The sequence below is a fragment of the Onychostruthus taczanowskii genome, unplaced genomic scaffold (genome assembly GCF_017590055.1).
Source record: "Onychostruthus taczanowskii isolate IOZ18803 unplaced genomic scaffold, ASM1759005v1 scaffold104, whole genome shotgun sequence".
NCBI classification, from domain to species: Eukaryota; Metazoa; Chordata; class Aves; order Passeriformes; family Passeridae; genus Onychostruthus; species Onychostruthus taczanowskii.
In genome coordinates, this window is record NW_024496968.1 from 1,256,256 (window position 1) to 1,275,398 (window position 19,143).

General features: G+C 40.9%; 1 protein-coding gene across 1 annotated transcript in view; it reads left to right on the plus strand.

Moving 5' to 3' along the window:
- The first annotated feature begins 7,746 nt into the window (after window positions 1–7,746).
- Window positions 7,747–19,143, plus strand: part of MTR (5-methyltetrahydrofolate-homocysteine methyltransferase) — a 51,387-nt gene continuing 39,990 nt past the window's right edge. The window contains exons 1-6 of the mRNA XM_041413792.1: window positions 7,747–7,801; window positions 13,761–13,975; window positions 16,492–16,581; window positions 17,396–17,465; window positions 18,554–18,646; window positions 18,739–18,845. Coding sequence (XP_041269726.1) covers window positions 7,780–7,801; window positions 13,761–13,975; window positions 16,492–16,581; window positions 17,396–17,465; window positions 18,554–18,646; window positions 18,739–18,845 — 597 coding nt within the window. The 5' untranslated portion in view covers window positions 7,747–7,779. The remainder of the gene's footprint in view (window positions 7,802–13,760; window positions 13,976–16,491; window positions 16,582–17,395; window positions 17,466–18,553; window positions 18,647–18,738; window positions 18,846–19,143) is intronic.

A 19,143-nucleotide genomic window follows, 5' to 3' on the forward strand; every position in this document is an offset into this window, starting at 1 on the left:
GTGTTCTTTTATTCAGGTTGTTCATGGTGTCTGTAAAGGTTATCCCAGACACAAGTGGTCTCACTGAAGGAGGAATATAGTTCCTGTTAGCAGCTGGATTTGGATGTAAGCAGTTTCCTTTCTAGACTGAAATAGCTTGTGGTTGAGGCTTATTCTGTAAGGAAGTAATTGTTTGATGATCATTAGTAAATGAACAGGTGCTTTGGAGCATGCTTTCCTCACTGTAATGATATCAATATTTTTGATAGGCTTCTAAAGTTCCAGTAATATTTAATGAGAAAATAATACCTATTCATTACCTGTGCCACTCTTCCCAAAGTCTCATGGTTAACAACTGGTGCACTTATTTGCTTGTGCATAAGTCTACCTTCTGCTTGTGTTCAGAGGGTATTTTATTTGGGAGCCACTTCAGCAGCATTAAGCCTAGACTACAGACAGATGTTAGCATGTTCTGGTGAGATTCTACTTGTTTTAGGTCAAATATTTTTATATAGGAAAACTGACTGTTCTAAGCTGGATTTTATTTCACATTAGTCTCTTTTTAAAATGTGTAATTCCTGTTTAATTTTAACCCAAGGTGTGGGCTGTCACCACAAAGGACAAGTCTATCTCTGCTTTTTCCGTGATCCCATTAATTTATAAATAGAACAGTTCCCTGGTCTGGTTACCATGCTGGCTGGGAATACATATCTAGAGTGCTTAGAATTGTAGATTATCCCCTGGAGCAGCAGCCTGTATTTACATTACCTTAAAGTGATTGTATAACTGTGGAATTAGGGACCTAGCCACCTACTTTCACTGAAAGTCCTTTATTATTCTCAACAAAAGAACATTTATGTGCCAACAACAAACCTTGAGCCAGTACTAGGAGTGCCACTAGTTTCCCTCATTAATTAAGGCAACTATATTAAACAATAAGCCAAGTCTTTTCCATATATGAACTTGATTAGGATTTCATATTCTAATCTCCAAAAGAAATTCCTCTGCTATTTTGCTAGGTTTTGGGAAATTTCATTAGCATTTGTAATACAGCTTTTCACAAATTTGTTTATCAGTATATTGCTTTAATTACTTGGAAATTTAATATGTTGGATGAATGTTCTGAGACAATAAATGTCCTGAGGCTATTTTAACACTCATCCGTCCCTCATCTACTTGCACCTGGCCTGTTTTGTTTGAAAACCTGGCTGTTTTATTTGGCCCCAACACATGGAAACTTTCTTCCTTTCAGGATTCCTTTTAAAGCTTTGAGTAAAAAATTACCTTGAGCGCTGTCCTTGGGAGGAGTGATTATCCTGTGTGCTCCCCTGAGCTGGAGCCTTCCAGCTGCATAAGGGATACTTGTGGCAGAAGCTCAGGCATAGAACAGCTCCTCTGGCTCAGACACTGAAGGTTCTGTTTCAGGTTTTAGCTGGTCTGCTGATAAGATTGAAAGAGAAGAAGTGTTTGCACAAGTTGCCAGCAAGTCTGGCCTTGATTTGAATGGAATTGTCAGTACAGGCACAGCAAATTCTTAAAATTAAAAAAAGGCACCACAGAAAAGCAAAGAATGGCTGTATCAAACATCTTGTTCAGACTTGTATCCTGGCTCTCACCATTATGAACTGGAGGAATAATGGAAAAGTCTGAAAAGGAGATGGTAAGTGATCATGTGTGACCAAAAGAGTCTCCAAGCTGACACTAATTTGTGTATCACAAACTTGTAGAACTCTGCATATTGATGCCAAAAATTTAGTCTGTTTTTCTGCCAAAGTAATATATCTGCTTTGAGAGCTCCTTCTGTGTTCCTTTCAGTAAGACCTACAGCACCTATAAACCCTCCACTAGCCTATTGGACATGCTTGAAAAAAAGATTTACTTTTCATTCCTTTATCTTTTTCCAACTGTTTCCCGAAGTCTTTTTGGTTGCTCTGGTTATCGCTTTATCTTCTGGTAACCTACCAGAATTAATATGGACATGATTCCAGCTTTCTGACTATATGTTTGCAAAACACAGGCAACCCAAGAGAGAGGAAATGTTACCTCCCAGGAAACAAACCCCAGTAACAGTTGTGACAAACTCTTTAGCAAACCTATTTAAATGAAAATCAGACATCCAGTAATGTTTGGGGGGTACCAAACCAGGTGAGTGTGATGAACACATATGGCAGACGTGATGTGGTCAAACACTACATCCCTGTCATCTTGTCTATTGCTGCTGTCATTAAACCAAAGGCACAGGATCTAACATTGGGTGATCTTGCTGTGATTTGTTCAGTGTCTTGGGACAACACTCCATGGCACCTCTTACTTTTACCCTCATTATTTGCCAGTGGAAGGTGACAAGGCCTGATTTGCCACAGCAAGGTGGCAAACAACTATACTGTCCTGCAAACAATTTTGGCACTTGGAAATAATTGTCTCATTATCGGAAGTGACTTGTGGGTCACTTCATGGGCTTGAAATGTCAGTATTTTAATATATAAATAAAAATGTACAAGTATTATTACATTCTTAAGCTGTTGAATTACATTTAATTTTTTCCCATTTTTCATTTTAATATAGCTGCATATGCAGTTGAAAGAAATGGAAATTACGCTTGTAGCAAAAAGAAAAATGTAAACTTTACATAAAAAAAGACAACACATTTTTTAACTTTTCATTCTTAACAAACAATACATTTCTATCAGCCACCTAAACTTAAGAAGACTTGTCCAAACAGCAATACAAATGAAATGTTTTGATTACAGTTGTGCAAACATCTTCCATCCATCAAAAATTAATAACTAGCTTTTTCATTTTCTTTCAGTATGAAAAACTGAAACCATTCAATTATGACCCCACCTGATTGCCCCAACACTCTCGCTCTTCTGGGAACTTAAGCAGATTTTCTGTAAGACTTATTGTTTCTTCAAGCCAGACCCTGAACCCAGATGGCCTGGCTAGCCTTATTTGCAAGGGACAACTGGAACAGCTATAGTGAAATGAACATCCTGCCTTTTGGAATAGTTTTTGGAATAAGGCAGCATCTTGATCAGGGTCATTACCCCTTCTTGTAGTGGTGGTCTTTACCTGAAGTGCTGCTCTGCAGACAGGATTGCCTTTAGCAGTCCTGGTCATTAATTTGCCTTTTCTGAGGAGGCACCTCCTTTCCTGACAGCATTACTGTCTCTTGGCAGATCACTTTCCCTTCTAACCCAGACACCAGCCTCTGTCTGCCACTGCCCTCTTCCCACATTTAACAACTGTCCCTTAGAGCTTAAATGTTTCCGACTGGAGATGTTGACTCAAATCTAGTTTAATGATTTCAAGGCTCCCTTGAACTGGATTTTAAAGGGAGACACTTTATTTCTGCTTGATCAGAATGCAGTTATTCTGCCAAGTAGAGCACTGGTCTTTCAAGGTATTTTACACAGAAATATTCCCTCTGCCCTTGCAAAAAAATCTTACAAGGTTTGTTTTTTAATGAAAGAAAGCTACAGAATTGCGGCTACTCTCTCCCAGGGATGGAGCCATGCCTGACAGCTTGGATGCGCTGCTGGAAGCTCTCCAGTGCCACTCACACATCACATGACCTGTGCACGTCCCTTTTCTCTGCCTCATTGTGCCGTGCTTGCACTACCAGGATGCAGATGGTTGGGCTGCTTGGCTTTGTTTTCTCATTGTCCACCATTCAGAGCTGCTCAAACTTTTCTATAATCCTCCTCAGTCACCACATTTTCATAGATCTCAAGCTGTGTTGATCACAAACCGATGTGCTTGTCAGGAGAAGTGTAATCCCATTTACAGTGCACAGGCAGCAAAAGTATGCCCAGGACTTGTGCTCTGACAGTTCCCTTCAGCTCCTGGAGTCTGTATCTCTGAGCTTGTCTATCGACTGCTATGGCCCTGAGAACACCACCAGTCTCTCTTCTATGATTTTGATGTGGATGCCTGAAAGGTGCATACTTAAGAATTTAAAAAATGCTGCAAAATTTCATAACGAAATAAATATAAAATATTTACAGGCACAAACCTGTAACTAGTTGAAAGCAGTTGACATAATTTGCCAGCAGTATGAATAAGCTGTAAGACTATACCCCCTATTGAATTCCCAGTCCTCTCATGCCTGCATTGTAGTTCTTCTAGGCATTTATACACTCTTTCATCAAAAAAGATTCTCTAAAGTGATGCAAAATGTTATATTCAGTTCACTCTAGTGTGTTTGATTTCACTGTCATGAAGACTTTGGACTTTTTTTTAAGTAGTGAAGTCCAAAATCTTTGGTAAATATGTAGAATAAAGTTGTTGGTTTAATATCTTTAATAGGCTGTTCTGACATTTGGAGTGTGCTTAGAATTGATCTCAAAGCACTCAGCTTTCTTTTGCCTCCAGATAAGATTTTGATCCTGGAAGAAAAATGTTAAGATCATAATTTGACTTATACAGAACAGATAATTTGTATTTGGATTACAAAAAAATATATTAAAAAAATCACCCTCTAAGTTGTGGGTCTACAAAATTATTAAAAATAAATAGTAATTCTTAAGCTCAGAGGAAGTTCTGAAAATATGAAACAAGCAGTCCAATTCAGTAATCCAAAACAGGGCAAGAATCCAGCTGCAGCAAAACAGCACAAGTGGTAACTTCACAGAAGAGAGTGCCAAGACCTGTACTCTGAAATCAGATTAATCTGCTTTCCCCTTCAGACCTCTGCATGGAGTTGTGAATGCTTCACTTGGATATATTTCTCTGAAATGCAACTGTTCTATAGTAAAATGAATAATTCTACTGTTCTTGTTTAAATAAGGATTACTTATATGAAAAACCCATTAGGAACTGCATCCTCAGAAATAAAGGCAGATAATATGGGAGAGGTGTATTTTTGTAATTAATATTGTGGAGGTATTTAAAACACACCTCCAAAAGCTAAAAGTGGGCTAAAGACCTGTGTTTGATTTTACACACGTGTAAGGTGAATGCATGGGTGTGCAAGTAGAGTGACAAGCTGGACAAGCATCCTTGGCACTGGAAGAATAATCAAAATATGAGAATGGCTTTGTTTGCTTCAAACACTGCCTCATTTTAAAAGGTCTTTTTGTGAGAGTTTATCTCTGTCTGTGGGAGGAGCTGGGGAAACAGTGGTTTGAAAACACATTCAAATATACTTGGAATAAACACCAGAACTCGATCTGACTTAGAGTTTTAAATTTCTTTCACTAAGGATATTAATTTGGATTTAGTCTTGCTGCAATTAGGAAGATTCTAGCTTCACTAAACCACCACATATAACCCCTTTCAGCAACCAGGATTCTCACTACAATGTGTAAGTGACTCCATGTCTGCACCTGATGTTTAAATAGGGCTAATTCCCAACAGTGCTAAGGTCAAGCTTCTCACACACAGGAATGATGCTTTGTGTTCTCCTCTGCTTTACTCACTGCACTGCAACTCTAAGCTGCTCCTGGTATTAAAGGGAATGTATTAATTGGAACAGTATTTTGACAAGCTAATTTAGCAAAATAAGAACAATGTTCTGCAAGATAAAAAAAACCAAAAACAAAACAACCACATTTCAAGCTTAAGGACATGTTCACTGCAAATCCTTGAATGTTCCGTCCAACCACACCACGTGTTAAGAGCGTCTCAAAGAAACAGCTCAAAAATCATGGTAATTGCAGGTGTGTGTCAGCCTTGGGACAGGGACACACACCAGGACTCCCAGCACTGTGCAATACTGTCAGCATTGAAACTAAACCAAGAAAAGGGACCTGAGATTCTCTAACACTGCAAAACACATTAAGGATGAAGTTTTGTGTCATTACTTCTTTGTTGGATGAGTGCTACATTTACCACTCATCCACTCATTCCTCTTCCCTTCACCCTCCAAAGTGTATCCTGCTTCAGTTGTGCTCCTTTGGTTGTTTGCACAACTCCAGTTTCTCAAGCAGATTGAACACAGTCTGAGGCTGGAGGGTTGTTGCCCTCTCTTGCTGCTGCTTTTCCTACATCAGCCCTAGCGATCATTCCACTGCAGATGAATTGGATCAGAGATCTGTTACCACTGATAACTGACTTTTACAGAAGAACTGTGTTCAAGGGCTAGCACCCACACAAGGAAAAGGATGGAAACAGGAGGATGGCACAGGGTGGAATTTGGGACTAACCTTTCACAGCATCACATGGTCAAACTGGCTTAATTTGGTTGCAAAACTGCAAAGGAACCGGGATATGTGAAATGATCCTTTTCAAAAACACCTTCAAATCTGCAGGTTTTTCTTTTTTTTTTTCCCCACTGACCTACTTTGCAGCAGTTACACAAACAACTGCATCAGCACATGCAAGGACGTGCTGAGCTGTGGTACAAAGATCTGTCACCACAAAGCAACTGTGTAGACAGTGAGCTTTGTAACCTGCATTGCTGCCAGAGGAAATTTTCACAGTGTTATGTGACATGACAAAAAGGTTGGAAGCTGTCGAAAAGTCAAGCAAGAAAATGCACCCCCTAAAATCTCATAATGAGCAGTTCTCAAAGCATTGCCCATCTCTGTAATAGACGCAAATTGTGTTTATTAGGGATCAAACAAGGCATTTATTAGAAATACCTAATTTATGCTTCTGTTTAGTGAATTCCACTTCTGTTGTTAGGTTTTTAGAGTATGGGTTTCCCGACAATCACATCTTACACTGGAATTTTGGGACACATTTTTGCACTAGGAGCTCAGGCTGACCACTGCAGTAGTTTGCTGGCAGGTAAGGTCTGCTCTCCAACATCTCCTGTCATTCAAAACTGGAGCATGGCCTCCTACAATTGAAGCTGGACTACTACCTAGTTGATTTGTGGGCTGCCAGCATTTATTCTGAAAATGAATTCAATACATATGTTATCTAAACATAAGACTATTTTTAAAAATATATATATTTGATTTACTATTGACCAAAGTGACAGCTGATTATGAAAGTTCCTACATCACATTGGACTCAAAGGAGTTTGTAATCACTGTTTCTGTGTCTCAAAAGAAAATTCAAGAGTGAATGTTTAGCTTCCATTTTACAGGCTTCCTTCTTTTCACATTTTCACCACTGAACCTGTTTAGATGACAATGCTCCCCATGCTTGTTATTGGCACTTGTATTACTAACATGAAATGAGAGGATCAGTTATTCCTTTGAGCTACTCCAACTCTTGGCAGCACATTCTACACACAGCGTGGTGATTGCAGCGTTGTTCTGTGAATATTTCTTTCTTTTAGAAGGTGAGTCCTCACATAAGCAGTTGCAAGGCTGTACCACCGGAAGTGAAACTCTTGTGTCAAAATATGTCACATTTCATTCGTTTTTTTCACCTGTCAAGCAAACTGTGACTTAAATTTGATTCCTTTAGTATAACCTTGCTTCCAGGTTTACATGACAGTAACGTGCATCTATACATCACTGGCATGTCCAACTTCCAGCTTCCCTAAGACCTATTTGCCTGCCTCCTCATTTGTCTCTAACTGCAGCACATTCATCGCTTGAGTTTGAAAGAATCATCCCCCTACACCACATTCCCGCCCCGCTTCTCCCCGCCATGAGAGACAACTCAATTGTATTGAACTCTGCCTGGCTCCAAAATCATCCCTCCCCCCGGGGCATTTAAGGTGAGTTAGCTGGAAGGCCGAGCTGCCGTCCGCGTCTTTTTGTGCGTCTGTCTGTCTGTCTGCCACGGACAGACGACTGCCGCCCCCCTCACGCCGAGGTGCCTGCCCGCGCTCGGGGCGGAGCTCGCGCGTCACGGGCAGCGCGCGGGCCCCCGGCCGCGGGCGGTGACGTCTCGGCAGCGATGGCGCCCGCGGGGCCGACGGGTAACGGCCGAGAGCGCCGGGGGGCGCGGGGGGACCGAGGCGGGGGTGGCCGGGCGGGCTGTGAGGGGGCGGCGGCCGCGCCGTCCGTTCATATTCCCTGGAGGTGCCCGCGGCTTGGTGCAGGCGGGGGGGGCACTTACGCACTTCGTGTACCTTTTTTTGCAGAAGCGGCGTGTGGCGTGTCGGAAGTGAGTGAGTGAGTGAGTGAGCGCGCTTTTTTGGTGCCGGGCCTTGGAGCAGCTGCCTCCTTGCCAGGGAGGGGCTGGGAAGGACCTCCAGGGTACCCGCACCGACCCGTCCAGCCACGCGGTTGTGCCGGGAAAGTGGCTCGGTGGGAGGGGCTGGGTGTGCTCCAGATGCTCGGGACTCTGAGTCAAAAGTGCCATTTCCCGGGTTAAACAGAAGTCGTTGGATGGGGAGGATAAGTAAAAGTACAGCTCCTACTTGGCGTTGGTGTTTTAAAATAGACTGGTCTGTCAGTGGCTGCTTCCACTGGTGCTCCGGCCAGCAGAGATCCCAAGCACTTCCCCTTTTAATATTTGTGAGAAACAGATGCTCACTTTGAAAATTTAAAAAGGTTTATTAAACCTTTACAAAAATATAACAAAATGACAACATAAGGAAAAATTCGCAGCGCTGGGAACCGTCTCGCGGATACCACGTGGCCAGTTCGTCTTCAAGATGCATGCTCAGTGTTTTATACCCCTGGGGGTTGCGTCAGCCAGCCCTGGCCCCTCCCAAACTCTGTCAGTCAGCTCTTCTTTACCATTTACCGGTTGAGACTGCTTTCTTGTGACTTGATTGGGGATCAGGTGTTGCCATGTCACACCCTCCAAACAACAAGCTTGTCCATTCCCGTCTGCCTCATGCAAGGGACGTGTCTGCACGCCTTCTTTTTACCTGTCCTGGACAACCCAGGCTGTCTGATGGTAACAATACGGGGGGGGGGGCAAGGGAATTATGGGGAGAACAGAGGACATCTAAACTACAATAACAAAACTATGCATCACTAAAGCTTTTCTTAATATTCACACAATAGTTATCCCTTAATTGCGAGAGCCAGTCATCTCACTATCCATCTGTAACAATACTCCTGAGGGAGTGCCTGGTGCTGAGCCTGTGCTTCGGCTTGGGCTTGCATCCCTCAGCATGTGAAAACCGACTCCACAGCCAGCTTCTGGGGCCTGAGATTTCTCCAGGTTCCTCTGGCAAAGAGGATGTTGAAGTGACATACCCTGCCCTGCCCTTTCTCCCGTGCCACTTGGGGTCAAGCCGTGGGCTAGTGACTGCCCTGCTGCAGATGCAAATGGGTTTAGCTGAAATGGAAAGTATGAAGGTGTTGTGGCAGCAGCTTGAGAAGCAGTGGCAGTGGGAGAGAAGTTCTGAATAGACAGAAGCACAAATTGTGTGATGGGGATATTTGTGGAGCCCCAGTGAGCAGGCACGAGGCAGTAGGTGGTGGTGTGTCCTTCTGGCAGTGAGGCAAAGGATCTGGGTTCAGGAGTGGGTTATGGAGAAGCTGAGCACAATGTTTCTCACTAGCCTTTGATGGGCAGGGCATCCCACATGCAGGCCTGTTTCCCGGTGAGTCCTGCCTATAATGAACATCTCTTGTGGACAGTTTAATGTCAGAAGATGAACAATTGTGGTTCTAACACAGCTTTCTAAACCTGGGATTTGCATGTTTAGCTAGAGACAGTGGGCACAGCTAACAGGACACTGCTATTCTGAAAATTCAGTGACTTTTGTAGTGGTTGTTTGCCTCTCAAGCTAACTTTGGAAATGCATTGGGTACGTAAGTATTTGTCTGTTATGTAAGAACGGAATGGTTCATAAGACAGCTGCCGACATGGAAATATTAGCAAGGTGAACATAAGTGCCCAAGGTGAAGTGGTAAGATCCAATACTCTCTTTGGATAGGCTGGGTAAAAAATAACATAGCAACAGGGTGCTGCTGCCCACTGTTGCAGAGGACCTGTGTAACATCTGTTGCTACAGTACATGAAGCTCTTATTGTTGCCAGAGGGCATCCAGTTGAAGACAATTTAATTAATTGAGTATCAAATAATGCTGAGGTTATCATGAGCTGTCTGTGGCAGGCTGATGGCAAGAGCATCCTTTCTAGGTACTAATACTGTAAATTCTGCATGCTGCACAGTAATTTTTTGAATGATGGGGAGACTTGTGCTTGGAGCTGTTGGGGGGAATGCTGATTTGTTGAATTCAGATGTGCAAATATGGAGAGGCCCTGTTTCCACTGAAGAGAGGAGCTGGTCAGCCTAGGAAACAGCAGGTCCTGTAAGTGCCTCTCTCTCTGTGCAGTTCCTCCGCTCTGTTCTGGCACATTAATGTGATCAAAACACTTTAATACTGTCACAGTTGGCCTGCTCCTTTAGAAGAGCTTTGGAAACAACTTGTAATCCTTTATTCCCTTCCAAGTACTTCTATACCAGACTATTTTATACTAAAAATAAATTTGTAATGGAAGTTCATCAATAACAAAAAACAATACCTTTTGAGAATCATTGCAGGCATCACAAAAGTTTGGTTTAGAGCAAATTGCAATCTTTGAAGTCCTGTTTCTTGTGCAAAACACACATCCCTTCAATTCTGCACATGTGGTCTGTATGTGATTGAATTGGGATGAAGGAACATCATCTTTCCTTATTCCCTGACTGTTTAGTTGCTTACATGGCGGAAAATGAAAGGTTACAGCTGGGGGAAGTTTATAATTGTTAGTGAATGACTGTACGGTGAACAGCTACTCTACAAGAAGTTCTTGTAACTCAGATAATTTCTCTGTTACAGACAAATAATTCCCTTGTTCACATGATTTCAAGACAGACTGTTTACCTTGGGGAAGTGAAGCTTCACTAGTTTCAGTAGAGTGTAAAATCAAGGTAATTGGTCCTGGGTCCTGTCACCATTGCTGGTTTCCTTCTGTTTCTGTTATGGCTACAGAAGCATAGCCTGGACACTTCTGAATGCAAAAGGATATCCATTTCCCAAAGCTCACCAGTAACCTTTATTAAACAAAATTTTCATTAGCTCCTGGCTGAGCAAAGATAAGAGCAGGGTGCGTAAGCAAAAACAAGAATGAAAAGGCTGACCTGATTTTTCCATGCTTAGGAATTTGTCCAAACATTTTTTTCTTTTATTCTGTAATATTCTGTCATACCCTGTTTGTGCTGGAGAGGGGAATTGCTTGAGCTGAATGCTGAATTAAGATTATGGTACTTGTTAGTAGAACTGACTTCCAGCTTCCTCCCTACTTTTGTTCCAAGGACAGAGTTCAGCACTTCCTAGCATGGCTTTTTGAATCAATCTTCTTTGATTTCTGGAATGTTTTTGGACCTGTCTTCAGACTTTGTTTTCAACTTGAAGTTGCACCATCAATGTGCCAAGGCACGACTTCAAGTTGTGCGTGGAAGAAGAGTCAGTTGTTATCCATAGCCAGGACAGGTAAATTGGGTTTTGGTGGGCTTGGAGCTGTTGCATCCCTCTGTAAAGCACTGATGGCCACCCTCATGATTCCCACCCTATTTCCTGCAGCTTTTTGAGATGCTGCTGAAGAAGCACAGATTTTGAAAACTTCAGAGTAAGGCTCTTGCATCGATGAGGCAGGATCTGTGCTTCTATGAGCGGAAAACCATAGACTGTTCATTGCTTCTGTTTGGTGAGGCAAGCAGTAGAGAAAGCAGGATGGACCAGGTGAGGTGCAGGATTACAACCAAAGGGTAAATTCTTGCTTCCCAGCGTGGATGAAGAGATAGTAGGGATGCACATAGGTTAAAGCCTATGGAAAGCAGGACTGGTTCTGGGAGGACTCTAGCAGCCTGTCTCAGCTGTCTGGGATGCAGCTCTCAGGGCCAAGGATTTGGCTTAGGAGGCTCATTAAAGCACCAGTGAGCTTCAGTGCCTGTGTGTCTCACTGGGCTGTGGCTCTTGGAAGCACATGAGTTACACTCCATTAGGAGTCTGCACTGCAGACCTACTTTCAGATACAGTTTTTCATGTCTTGCTTCTAAAAGCCTTTAGCTCAAGGATTGATTTTATTTTCATGAATAATTTGATGGTTTAACGTGAGTAGATTTAAGCTCTTATGTAAGAACCTGCTGAGCCTGCCTGTGTGGTGTTAAAACTTTCAACTTGAAGCAAGGGTGGCTTACTTTTTGGTGTTTTAATCTGCCTTCAAATGCTTCATACTTGTTAGAGAGTACATTTTCTTTGACTTATCTTCATGCTGAGCCTACTTCTGATTTAGAGCTGTTTTTCCAGAGTGTTGGTATAAATGCAACCCTGCAATGCTTTCCTCATGGCCTCAGCTTCTCTCCGGCACTTCGCTTTTTTAACAGTGTTGATGTCAAAACAGAAGATACATTGCACAAATGGAGAAGGAAAAAAGTCAAATCACTTAGCAGTTTCCAGTGATTTTTAAGTACCCTTGTGTGTAATAGTAAGTTAAGTTGTAATGAGACTTGAGGATGTTTTTATGCCTTGGAAATCATTCATTTTTTTACAAGGGCTTTGATGATAGTTCACAACCTAAACACAAAACAAGTCTTTAAGAGTAAGATGAAACTGAATGAACAAAACAGATGAGGAATAGCACATCATTCACATGTTTGTGAAACATCCGTGGGGTCCTAGGAAGGTTGTTTGATTATTTTGCTATATGTACTATCTTATCAATGCCTGTAAGTATCCAAAAGGGGGATACCAGGAGGATGGATCCAAGCACTTCTCAAAGGTGCCAGCCAACAGGAGAAGAGGCAACAGGCAGGAACTGATGCACAGGAAGTTCCACCTGAATATGAGAAAGAACTTCTTCATTGTGAGGGTGAACAAGCACTGGAACAGGTTGTCCAGAGAGGTTGTGGAGTCTCCCTCACTGGAGATATTTAAGAACTGCCCAGTCTCAGTCCTGTACCATGTCCTACCTGATCAGGGAGGTTGGGACGGATGACCCCCTATGGTCCCTTCCAAGCTGACCCACTCTCTGATGCTGTATGTGTGTTTGCATTCTGAAATGATTCTGTGTATGTTCTAAGGGGGAAAAGTGGAATTACTTTTGCTGTGGTCTTGGAGGTTTTATTTTGGTTTGGGTTTTTTGTTTGTTTTCTTAATGCCTCAGATTAAGCTTTTTATTAATGTTTGGGATGGGCTGTGTTTGGGATCTTGAAGCAGTACTGCATTTTCATTTTTAATGGTAGTGCTGAAATGTCTACAGTATTTTGTTTCAGTCATACTTAGATTTACCCTGCTCGATATCTTATAATCAACGATGTGATTTGCCTGATCTATTTTCCTCTGGCATTACTGTGGAGGAAAAGAGTATCTTGTTACTTTTGTGCAAAAGAAAGTAAAGCCTGGTGTTATCTGTTGGCATATCTTGGTGTTTGTCAAGTTGTCATTTACTACTGTAATCCTAAGGGAATTTATGACTCAGTTGAAAAATTATTTTTGTTTGCTCAGTTTATTTCTCTTTATTATTAAGATCTAGGCAATTAGAGTAGATGTGGGTATTTGTTTGTTTGTTTTTAATGAAGTTTACTGATTTCTGCTTTGTGCTTGTGTACCACTTATTGTGTGGTGTCTGGTACCAAGAGGCATCTCTGCATTGCTGTTCTGACATTGCTGGGGTGGAAATTGTCACACTTTTCAGTTTTAGAAACTAGTTTATGTAGAGATTTTCATGTTTGCCCTTGTGAACTTCTGTTAATTTTTTCTGTGGTTGACTGTATGGGTGACTGTCCTTAGGTAAAGGACCAATTGATCCTAATTGTATTTAGGTTACCTTACATCAGGTTATTGGAACTGCAGGTGAAGTAAACCAGTTACTGTCTGGTTTTGGTAGAGGATTAGTTACTTTATTCTTGAATGGGAAGAGCTCAGGTTGGCCATGTGTATGGATAGGGAATTTCAGAACAACTTAAATACTGGGTTTATCTTTTTCCAGCAGATCCCCAGAAAAGAGTGGAAGATGAAATTGAATCTATCCTGCAGGAGCGGATAATGGTTTTGGATGGGGGCATGGGGACCATGATCCAGCAACATGCGCTGACAGAGGAGGATTTCCGAGGGCATGAATTTAAAGATCATTCCAGGCCTTTGAAAGGCAATAATGACCTTCTGAGTATAACTCAGCCTGATATAATCTGTGACATACACAAGGTAAGTGGTTCTGGTTTCAGTCTCTTGACAAGAGAAACAGGGAGAACTTGGCCTCTGCATTCCCATTTTCTGTACCACAGGCTCCTGGCTCTCCACTGGTTGTTGGGGATAGAGAAGAGAGAGCTAGATAGCCATGTGAAAAAGAATGAGCAGATTTGACTGTTCTGGTTGTGTGAGCATAGCATTTTTATCTTGGTTTCTGATGTCACCCAGGCAGTGCTATTTTTAAATCCCTTTTTGACTTATGTCCCTGATGTATTTCTATTAATTGTAGATTCTGTTTTATTTCATTTTTATTTTCTCTTTTTGTTCTCAGCTAGCACTTGAAATGCATCTAAGTAGGACATATCTGAATTCTAGATGTGTTTCTATAATTGTGTATTAAGGGCTGTTAAGTGTGGCAGCCTGAAGCAGGCCTGTGTAGTTAATGAGTATATGAGCTTCCTAATGAGTGTATGTGCTTCCACAGTCTTGTTTTTCCCTAGAATATTAACATGTGGCCCAGTCTAATCTGCTGATGATTAGGAATTTGCAAACAGATTTCATTGTTTTCCCATCTTCAATTAGACTTTAAAAAACAACTTCCTAAGTCTGTTTATTGAGCTGCAGGTATTCATAGGTCTTACTGTAATAATTAGAATGCTTCAGTGGTGTTGCACGTATTTGTTACTCAGCTGCAGCCTCACACGTGTTCTGGGTTTTTCCAATTATTTATTGACAAAAATCTGTATTTCATTGACGAGAATCATACTTGGCTTATGTTGGTTAAACTTGGAAGGTAATCTGTATTTTTTAATTAAGTTTTAACTGCCATTCTTTGGATTTTAAGAGTGATGAGGTCGAAAGAATCAGTCTTTGACCTATAAAAATTTCAGAAGGAAGTATTCGTAGACTGAGTTCAACTGAGCAATAGTGCTCATGAATCTTGGAATTTATAATAGTTTGTGGTTTTAATAAGGTAAGCTGTTTTAACAGTTGAATTTGGAAGTTTAGCAGAGAACTAATGATGTGACTTGAGAAATATGTACTGATTCAAACCAGATATCCTGCTGTTATCTCTGTAAGGGCCAGTTATAGGTGCTTTAGGTGGAGTGTAAAAAAACCCTGTCTTTTGTGGTCCCCATCCCTGCAGCAACTATTTGGTCAGAGGCTTTCTGAGCAATGGGTGGTGACTTCTTATCTTAGAGCTGCCAGGGGTTATTTCTTCTGAGAACTGGACAGAAAGAAGGAACTTGCAATAATGGATTAAAATATTGCTACAAAGAAATATTTTGTTTAGTTTTTGTTTTTGTTTTGGTTTGTTGTTTTGTGTGTTGTTGGTTTTTTTTTTGTTTTTTTTTTTTTTTTTTGTTAATGACCCAGTGAGTTAGCTCTCACAGATATCAGTAGCTTAAAAAGTAAATGTTAGCTGTGCCTTGGCTCGCAAAGTCAGATTCAAAGGTTAGAGATGTGATGTATTTTCAAAGGCAAAAAATTAACTTCCTGCTTTGAGTATGTTATTTCCTTCTGTAGTTGTAGACAAGAAAGTTGTAGGGCTTTTATACATTTAATATGTTTAGACAATTTTCAGAAAATTAGTATATTGTTGGTTGACATGTAAGAGCTTGTATATCTCTATTGGTAGATATTTTTATGTGTTTTCAAGAGGAGTTCAGGGAAAGCATATTTGTTTGCAGCAAAACATGTTTTAAAACAAATTTATTTTCAGCTGTCGTTTGGATCAAGACTTATTTGCACTGTTGAACTCAATCAGTTCATCTGCTTCTTGTAGGAAAATCTGAGAGGTTTGTGTTTAATGGTGGCATCAGTATTTTTGATTAACTAGCACTTCAAGTGATTGAATTTCTTTGAATATGATCATGCCAGGGTTCAAAGGGATCAAAAAGATGAGTTGGGGAGAAGGGCAACTGATAGAGGTTATATAAATGCAGGCTAGAATCCGCAAAAATGTTGAAGTTTGCATTGATTTCAGTTTACTTCAGTAGGAATTAGACAACCAAAATGCAGCAGAAGTCTTAAATGTTTTGCAAATCTCAGTCATTAGTTAAACTTTAAATGAGATGTGCACAAAACGTAATTCTCTTAAGCTTCTATTTGGTACCAGTGTACTCTTGTGCTGTACAAATCTCTTCAGAACATTTAAATTTTCTAATCTTTTCTGTTATTGTTTAATTTGGGCCTTTTCTGAGACTGCCTGCAGCAGCCCTTGCTTGCTGAAGGTGATTGGACTGTGTCTGACCATATACCTGTGCAGAAATCTAGAATGTGCTCCAGTGGCAGAGGTGACTCTATAAATGTCACTTGTTAATAGAAAGTGTGGCTGACACTGAAATTCTGAAAATGCGTTACATGGAACACTTCTACCACTTTGGCCCTGTGCTTTTGAATAAAGCCTTTAGAGTTTGATCAGCTTTGAATTGGGAAATGATTTGTGACTTTTTGTCAACTGGATGAGACAAAGTAGTTGGGTTACTTGCATTCCACCCCTCAGGCTTTGTTTCTTTCATGCCTTTCAGGAATACTTGCTGTCAGGCGCTGACATCATTGAAACCAACACTTTCAGCAGCACCCGAGTTGCACAGGCTGACTACGGCCTTGAGCATTTGGTAAGAGTGCTAAACTATGTACACATTAAATACTAATTATGTGCTTGCAGCCAAGATTAGCTTAGTCCCAGGATTCATTGGTGTTGTGCTTCTTGGCTGCATGCTGCTTCTTGAGCCATGTGATGGGACTGTAGCTCCTTTCTGCTGCTGTGGACAATTGGCACTTGCTGTGTCACAGACATAGTGTGCTTCTTGTTGGCAGAGGTACAGACAATAATAATTAGTCCTAGATTTTGTTTGAGCATTCACAGGATCTCTCAGTTCTGTGAACAGGGATGTTTTGCTTCAGTCCTTCCAACTTACCAGTGCCACAATGGAACTGCTTTTTTCCTGGATATTTCTTATGTATTGTTCATGCTGGTGTATGTAGAAGTCCTTTCTAGCTTGCATTTATTGTGCCTATTCTTTGTTATATATTGTTTTGAGAATTTGGGGAAATATGTGAAAGTAAATACTTGGAAATATGCTACTTGAATAAAACATGGACTTCAGAGCAGGCTAATTTTGTAATCAAAGTCCTGTCCTTCAGCTTCTGTTGATCTCAGTAGGATTTATTTACTACCTTATAGAATGAAATTTTATTAGCAGCTGTAGGCTGGGGCATGTGCGGGATGAGCCTGCCATGTAACTCTGTTGCTGAGATGTATTGAGCTGTTCCCTTTGAAGCCTCTTGGTAGTGCTGATATGTACTTGTGTGACTTGGAACCTTTGGAGTGTACTTCAAGCTGCTCAATGCAAGTGTTGTGTTTCTTTGAGGATGAGTTACCCTGCACTGAACTAAAGGTTGCTCAGTAATTTTCTGTAATTGTTCCAGGCATATCGATTAAACAGAGTCTCTGCACAGGTGGCCAGAAAAGCCGCAGACACTGTAACTGCTCAGACAGGTTAGTATTATTCCAACTTTTTACTTGTTTGTAGTTTTTACAATGCTGCAATCTTTGAAATGTTGCTAACTAGAGGGTAACTTGATGGTTTACGTTATGGGGATGTGCAACATGCACAGCATCATTTTAAGTTATGCACAGTAACAGCAATTTAATATCTCTGTTTATATCACACTAATTTCATTATGTGTGAAGGATCTTGTCCTTAAGGTGTTCAGCACACCTGTCCTGTGCCTGCCTGGTGTAGACTGCAGGTGATGCACATCTTCAGACGTGTTTTAGAGAAAATAAATTCAGCAGGGACTGTTAGAAGTTCCTTAGGTTTGTACAGCACAACTCTTTGTACTCCAGAACTAGGATAGCTGATTGTAGATAAATGTGGATTATCAGTTAATCCTAGTGTTTGACTAGTGGTTTAACTTTATATGGCAACTAATGGAATCATCTTAGTATTTTCGTTTCATTTCTACAGATGCCTTCCAGGCATGATGTGAGAAGGGTTAGAGCTCCTTTACATGCTGTAGACAATGCTGTCTTTCAAGACTCATTTCTGCTTGTATTCTACAATCAAACTGTATTTCAGGCTAACAGTGCTGCTGCTGTTCAGATAGCACCTTACTGATGTGATTCATAGTATGCAATAAAAAAGTAAGATTTGGAATGTGGTTTTAAAAAGTGGGGCTTTTATGACTCATGCCAGAATATTTAAATAAGGTTATGTAGTGAAAAATGCCAGGATAGTTCTATGCTGTGCATTTAGAGTAATTAAATGAAGTTTCTTGTGTTAGAGACAAATGATTCTTAGAAGAAAAATTAATTGAGATATCTGACCTTTTCAGAAATGTTATTCTGTCCTGTGAGTATACACTGAGCATCCTGTTGGATTGAAATAAAAAAAGCCAGCTGTGCTGGATGATCCTGTGCTGACTAAACTCTAGATTTGAGACAAGAGTTTCCTGTTTTATAGTTCTTCATCCTTGAATGATATGCATGTCTTGGTGTCCTCAGAGGTATTTTACATTGACTGTCACTGTAAAGCCAGAGGTAAATAATTTAGGGTCTTTTTCCCCTCCTGTATCTTGGTCTAGGAATTAGGAGATACGTTGCTGGAGCCATGGGTCCAACAAACAGGACACTCTCTGTGTCACCATCTGTGGAGAGACCAGATTACAGGAACATAAGTAAGTATTTATAACTGTCAAGTTATCTGACTTAGGCAATAGTTTTGAAAGATTTTTTTCCAGACGAAGTTAACATCATTCCTGTTTTACAGCTTTTGATGAACTAGTTGAAGCCTATACAGAACAAGCCAAAGGACTTTTGGATGGAGGAGTTGACATCTTACTGGTGGAAACCATATTTGACACTGCCAATGCTAAGGTGAGACTTCTGGGGAAAAAACCCCATCACACTAATGTGATTTGGTGTACTACCCAAGGAAATTCAAGATACATTCTTTGAGCTATCAGCTACTGTTTACTAAATACATGAAAAGACTCTTCATGTGGGTAGAATGTGAGAAGATGGTTTCTAATCAGCCTTTTCCAGAAGGTTTCTCTTAATATGCGCCATTTGTATCTTTCTGGCTGCCTGTGCCAGCTGTCCTCTTATTCCCAGAAGCTCTACTGTATTGCTCCACATCTCCGAATACTTCTGATTGTATTTTTCACTGTAAGCT